The 7188-nt window shown below is 37.7% G+C and overlaps 1 protein-coding gene across 1 annotated transcript in view; it reads left to right on the top strand.

Moving 5' to 3' along the window:
* Lemd3 (LEM domain containing 3) overlaps positions 1–7188 on the top strand; it is a 46196-nt gene that overhangs the window by 20310 nt on the left and 18698 nt on the right. The window contains exons 2-3 of the mRNA XM_050165501.1: positions 3223–3260; positions 6147–6213. Of these exons, the coding sequence (XP_050021458.1) occupies positions 3223–3260; positions 6147–6213 (105 nt within the window). The remainder of the gene's footprint in view (positions 1–3222; positions 3261–6146; positions 6214–7188) is intronic.

Here is a 7188-nt window from a genome sequence, read left to right as displayed (position 1 = left end):
TTTTTTATTGGATTATTTGTTCTTTGATGACCAATTTTTTGAGTTCTTTGTATATTTTGGAGATCAGACCTCTGTCTGATGTGGGGTTGGTGAAGATCTTTTCCCATTCTGTAGGCTGTTGTTTTGTCTTGTTGACTGTGTCCTTTGCTTTACAGAAGCTTTTCAGTTTTAGGAGGTCCCATTTATTAATTGTTTCTCTCAGTGTCTGTGCTGCTGGGGTTCTATTTAGGAAGTGGTCTCCTGTGCCAATGTGTTCAGGTATACTTCCCACTTTCTCTTCTATGAGGGGTCAGTTCTTGATTGCCCACTGGAGCCGTGCCATCCTTGTGTAGGTGGGCCTGGGCTATGTACAAGAAAGGAAGCTTGAGTAAGCCAGTAAGCAGCATTCCTTCATGATCTCTGCTCAGGTTTTGCCTCCAGATTCCTGTGTTGAATCCTACCTCTGACTTCCTAAATGATGGTCTGTAACCTGTAAGCCAAATAAGCCCTCTCCTTGAGTTGCTTTTGGTCAGTGGTTTATCACAGCTATAGAAACTAAACTAGGACACATATTTGATTTATTCAGTGGCCATAATTAATTGTCTAGCATGTAATACTCGGTGTACTGATCTCTTTACTGGCACTTCGAGAATGGCTTCATGACTGACTGTGTCCTTGGGACAGAGGTGTGAATCTGGGAGTGCTTGGCACTGTCACTGTTCTGGGGTACAACTGAGACCTTTAATTCCTTCGGTTCTCCTAGAGAAGAGACCAGTTAATACAGTAATAGAGTTCTGCTACCAGACACTTTTGAAATACGGTCTTGTTTACAGTTTCCAGGTTTCTTCATATTGTTAGATAGGTCACGAGTGATAAGAATATGTGTGGGTTTTTAAAAAGGATAATTCTTTTTCTCCTTAAAGACCAGACAGTTCCAATGAGGTGTATTGCCGTTTTAAAAATAATATATTTTTTTTATTTGAGGGAAGAAAGATGTGTGAACATACTTCTTTTTTTTCTTTCTTTCTTTCTTTCTCTTTTTTTTTTTTTTTTTTTTTTTTTTTTTTTTTTTTTTTTTTTTTTTTTTTTTTTCTTTTTTTTTTTTTTTTTTTTTTTTTTTTTTTTTTTTTCTTTTTTTTTTTTTTTTTTTTTTTTTTTTTTTTTTTTTTTTTTTTTTTTTTTTTTTTGGTTTTTCGAGACAGGGTTTCTCTGTGGTTTTGGAGCCTGTCCTGGAACTAGCTCTTATAGACCAGGCTGGTCTCGAACTCACAGAGATCCGCCTGCCTCTGCCTCCCGAGTGCTGGGATTAAAGGCGTACACCACCACTGCCCCGCTATACTTCTTTCATAAACTTGAGAACTTCATATTTTTTTAACTTACAGAATTGCTGTGCTTGAATAGAATTTCCTTTAAAAACTTAACCATAAGGCTATATTTTATTCTTACTATATTGGCATAAAAACTTTTTTGACCTTTGACTCTAGGTCAGAAAGAATTTCCCCTGTCTTTAGATGTACCAGTTCTCAGTTTTAGTCTTGAAGCACAAATCTAGGACATAAAGACAGCAGTATTCAATGACAGTTTTTCTCCTGTCTTCTCTGTTACTCCGTCCTCCAGCCAGCACTTTGAGAACAGGGAGTAGCACGGAGTAAGTGTGGACTGAACCTAGACAGCAGGAAGCCTTTCCAGCAGCACTACCTGTGCTTGGCTCCATTCATACAGGTGGGAGAGGCTCAGGGAAGAGCAGTCTGGTGGCAAACCACTCCTGATGCACATGCAGTTCTGCCGTCATAGACACATTTGAGCTGGTTTCCCATTTGATGGGGGCAAAACCATTTTCATAACAAGTGGAAAATTTGCTATAATCAGGACTTTTTTCAAAGACTTTAAAACTCATCTTTTCAGGACTACATGTTTTTTATGTTTCAAGACTTGCTTTTTCTTCATAAAATTACTTATTTTTTAGTATTACTTGACCATCTTATTTTAAGATTGATAAAACAATTTTGGTAGTATATCGAACTTTATATAGCTTTATCTTAGTATTCAGATTTAACACTAAAAATTAATACTACTAAAAAGTAGTTTTGCAATCCATGTGTTTTGATTTTTTTAATTTAATATTTAAGATTTTACTTCTTTTTCCTTCTCTGTTTTGAGAACTTCTAAATTTTCTATCTTTCAAAAATACTTCTTTCCCAGTGTCAGTACCTTTTTTGTTGTATAGAGGAAGGTTGTCTAAAAGACCNCTCATCAGGATGGTCTTGGACATGAACTTTCTTAGAATCAGGCAGTTCTGGTTCCTATGGAACTTCCTGTTTTCCCAGATAAAAATAGAAAAGCACCTCAGAAAGGAAATCTGGTCAGGGTGAACCATGTTAGATCAGTTTGACTTAGCTGTGGCCTGGATTATATAGTATATAATCTGAATAAAATGTGTAAAAGTCTTCAAGTGTCTGTGAACTTTAAATATGTTTGTATATAGTAAAATAGGTGATATAGGAGGAAGTTCTGGGTAATTGTGAGAGGTATTCTATATTTAGCATTGTAATCTGGCACTGTATTTGGAGATTTTAGGTAGAGGCAGGTTACATAGAAAATACTATAAATTCCCTTTATAATACTTGATTGTCAAATACTGACATCTAATTGGCAACTGCTTTGTTCTTCTTGCCAATTTTTCTAGATGTTAGCAAAAAATCAGGTTTATGTTTGTATTAGATGTCTAAATCCTAAAAGAATTACTTAGTTTTGAAGCAACAAGTTAAGGTAGACACATGATACAGTTGGTAATAATAAAGTGGCTAGTATATTTGGAGAAGCTATGAGTGACAGCTGAGACTGTGGCAGGCATTTTACAGGGACATCCCGTTTAGTCCTTGCCGCAGCGGTGTAAGGTGTGTGCCATTGTCACCCCTCCTTAACGGGAAGGTTATGGAGTGAGCAGTCATTAAGTTGAGGAGGTATTACTAAATTCTGGTATGGAGATTTGAGTCTCTGATTCACCGCACCAGAACTCTGGCCTTCAGCTGTGATGCAGAAAAAGGAAGAATTAAAGTGAGAATGGCTAGCACAGTTGGTCTTGTTACTTTCCCAGCCTTTTACATCTGGTTTGTTTACATCTTGTTTGCATATGTTCATTGGTTTAACAGTATATGCTGGCTTCTCAGGATACTTGTTGAGGAGGATTTAAATTCTTGAGTGATGCTAATAGTTCTCTTTTTTCTTTCTTTTCCTTGATAGTAAAAAACCCCTTTGATGAAACATTTGGAAAAATACAAGTAAGTAAAAAATCATAATGCTTATAATTTATGTCATGCTTTAAGTGATGAAAAGATTAAAGTGACTATTTATTCCCTAAGAAAGTAACTTTAAGGCCCTTTTAGTTTGAAGCATTATGTTTTCTCATTCTGGGTATTCCTGCCTCTAATATAACTGAGTCCGCCCTAGCGCTCCTCCTGACAACTGAAGTGTCTATTACTTCACTCTAAAGACAACTGCCCCATCAATGGGAGTGGCATACCATCCCTGTTCTGATGCTTGTACTTAAAGTATCCCTTGTTGTTCTCAGTTATCTGATATCTTAGCAAGTTTTTTCTTTTGTTCTGATTTTGTCTTTTTGGATCTTTGTTCTGTTGGTACGCTGACCCATCAGGAAAGCAAAGGTCTGAAAGGGAAGTGGCAAGGCCTTTTAAAGATTCTTCTTCAAAGGGTGATGTAATAGCAGTAACCAAAGTTTTATTACATCAAAGTATTTTTGCTTTTCATATCATAGACACTTCGGTATTTAAATATTTAAGACTGATGTTTATATTATAGTACATAGTTCTCTGCTGATTTGTCATTATCAGAACTGACCATTACATAGATCTGTATCAGAAAGTATTTGTTTTATTCAGGGCATGTAATAAAGTACAGTCAGACCTGTAGAATAGTATTTCAGATTGCTATGAGTGGAGCTTTGGGGTGATTTTGTTCAGTATATGCTGTAGCGAAGACATTTGCTTGCAATAAATTTGACAACTGAGTCTTTAAAATGTGGTAGTGTCATAATTGAGGCTTAGTCCAGTGATTCCAGGAGCCTTAGGAAAACAAAACTATTTTCTTTAGTATCTTATATTATCACAGATTCGGTGTAAGAATCTTGTTGGGTTTCAGCCCTAGCTTTTACTTCTTCGTGTTTGATTTTTTTGAGTTTGAATTATTGTGTTTCTTTTTTTCTGTTTTTGAGATAAAGTCTTATAGAAGTCAACCTGGCCTTACCGTTATTCTCCTGTCTCAGTCTCCTTATGCTGGGATTACAGGTATAAACCAGTGTTCTCTGCACTTTGACTTTTTAATTTTGTGTGGAGATAGGAATTGCCTTGATTCATAATGACATAAAGATGAGGGCAATAAAAGGGTGATGTGGCCAAAAGCTGAGGAGCAAGCAGTCACCTCTAGAGTTGAGTACTTTGTCTGTCGTCATGCCATAATCTAAGGAAATGGGGTGAGAATTTGGAGCTTTTTATGAATTAGCTTCTTCCTGTGTTCACTGATCATAGGTGCACAGACAAAATTATGTTCTCATAGTGTGTAAACTTGTTTTCTTGGTTTCCTGGACATGACTGTGGGACAGAAGGAGAGATGCGGTTTCACGTCTTTTGACATGTATGTGTCACCTTGTCACAGTCTCCACCTTCTCACCGCGCCTGGACTGGCTCGTGGGCATGTTCATCCAGCAGCCCTGTTCTGTCAGTCATGCAGATATCCCTGCTAACTATGACCTTACGTCAGTGTTAGACTCTCTTCCCTTCCTCCTCATCCCTGATACTGATCTCAGCTGCAGTTGTTCTTTTTTGTGTGTCATTGTTCAGACTACTTGATAGATCCCATAGACCATGCTGCGTTTTCTCCAGGTCCTTTCTGCTTCTGCTCAGCAGCATTCCTGTCACGCACAAGTCGGCTCTACTTTTCTCCTCAATTTTCACACTAAAGACAAACTACTTTTCTTCATATCTAGGCTGCTTTTCCTTCAGTTTGCTCCTGTTTGTGTAAGAAATGTAACCAGTGCTTTCATGGTTCTGTGCCTCTTGTGCTGTTCCCTCTTCTTGGAATGCTGGTCAAGCCTTTTCTTCTTGTGCTGGCCAGCTCTATTGCTCTGCTACAAAGATGGGCTTTTGCTTACCCACTCCTCTCCGTTTGCATTGAACTTGGCAGCTATAGTGTGACTCTGCATGGTGGTGGTGCTGGTCTTGAGAATAGGAGATACCTTGTTCATGTGTCTCACTTTGCTTTGAAAAAATAGTTCTTCACTGTTTAACTTCATTGAATGTTTCATGTTAATGGTTGGTAACTGTATATGGGGTCATCTTGCAAGTCTAGGACAGGATGTTTGTCAAAAGAACAATGCGCATTCCTTTAGTTTTACGTCATGAGTCAGATTAAAACAAGCCGTGGAGTATGGCTCAGCAGCTAACAGCGCTTGTCAGCAAGCATGACAACCTGAGTTTGAACATACACGGTGAAAGGAGAGAAACAATTCCTGTACATTGTTCTCTGATGTATATGGGGTATTCCCCAGTGTGTGCAACCCACGTGTGTGTACACAAATTAAGTCAGTCAGTCAAACACGGAATGTAACCTGCATGGAAGAAAGACAAGAACTATACATACATACATACATACATACATACATACATACATACATGAACACACATTATATACACACACTATATACACTGTGAAATTGGAAGGGTTGCTTTGATGGCTGGGAGGTTATTGTGTGTGAAATCCTATTTTGTAGTTTCTTTTTTTCTAAAATGTATTATTTTTAATTATGTGTACATATGTATGTGTATGTGGGTATGTGCACTTAGGTGCTGCTGCCTGCTGAGGCTTGAGGCCTCAATTCCTCTGGAACTGGAGTTAGAGAAGGTTGTAAGCTGCCTGATGTGGGTGCTGGGACTGACCTCTAGCTCTCTGGAAGAAAACCTCAATCGCTGAGCCACCTCTCAGGCTCCCTGTACCAACTTAATAGTCCTCAAGAAAGTAAAATAACAGTGATAATGATAAGATTCTTTAAAACATAGTAGCTATTGTTTCCATATAGGTTTGTCTTTCAGATTATATAGCTTTAACCATTTTTTCTTAGACTTGCTTTTTCATAATAACATTTTTCATTTTAGGAGAGTGAAAGAAATCTTCTGATGAGCATATTGTACAGACTTCATGACCGACTGGCCCAGCTCGCAGGTATTTTTTTTAACTTTCATTGGCTCCCAAACCATTTCTAAAATTGCTGGTGTGTGTACACTTTGTGAAAGTAGAAGTAGTCTGCCTTAGTACAGCCATATTTATTCAATAGTTTTCTGTAGAGAGTTTTAAAAGAAATTTGTACAGATGTAATCTGCTTGCCATATATGTTTGATATATGTATATTGTATAAACAGTAGCAAATTCTGAAGTCGTAGATAGCAGTTTAATTGGACAGGCAGTAATTAATTAGAATCTCGGATTAGATAGAGGTGTAGATTTTCTTTTGGTTTAATGCAGTTGTCATTCCTATAGTTAAATATCGTATTCTATTTTTCATTGAATTCTCATATTCTGCTCTTACTAGGTCTACTAGAGTACTCAGGTACTCTAGCAGTACACATCTGCAGTCTGAATAATTGAATGAAATTATTAAGTGGGTTCTTACTGTGTTTAATATTTGTAAGCAGTATCTGCATGCTACTGTAGCATGTCTGCTTATCCAGTTCGGTATGGACATTATTAACATTTTATCTGTAATCTAAAGAAGTGTCTTTGGACAGGAAACATAAAAACAGAGTGGACTGCTGCGTGCCAGGGAGGTCTTTGGCAGAAGTCTAGGGGGCAGATTGGGGACTTCTCTTAAATGTAATTAAGATTCTGACATTTGTTTCCCATGTCTTACCTATTTTGCTCTTTGGGTCCATAGTTTTGCTCGTTGTTTTAGGTTTAGAATTCTGTGCACATCATTAAATGCTTTCTTTGTACCGATTGAGTTGCCTTTCATTTATTTGGTCTGGGTTGGTGGTGGTGCAGGCCTTTAATCCCAGCACTTGGGAGGCAGAGGCAGGCGGATCTCTGGGAGTTCAAGGCCAGCCTGGTCAAAAAGCTACGGAGAAACCCTGTCTCAAAAATCAAAAAAAAAAAAAAAAAAAAAGAATGAGGCATTTATTTTGTGTGCGTTGGGTTGGGACC

This window comes from Alexandromys fortis, unplaced genomic scaffold, assembly GCF_014885135.2.
Source record: "Alexandromys fortis isolate MF-2015 unplaced genomic scaffold, M_Fortis_MF-2015_v1.1 scaffold_154, whole genome shotgun sequence".
NCBI classification, from domain to species: domain Eukaryota; kingdom Metazoa; phylum Chordata; class Mammalia; order Rodentia; family Cricetidae; genus Alexandromys; species Alexandromys fortis.
Note: the sequence above shows the minus strand (reverse complement) of the source record. Positions and strands in the feature narration are given on the sequence as shown.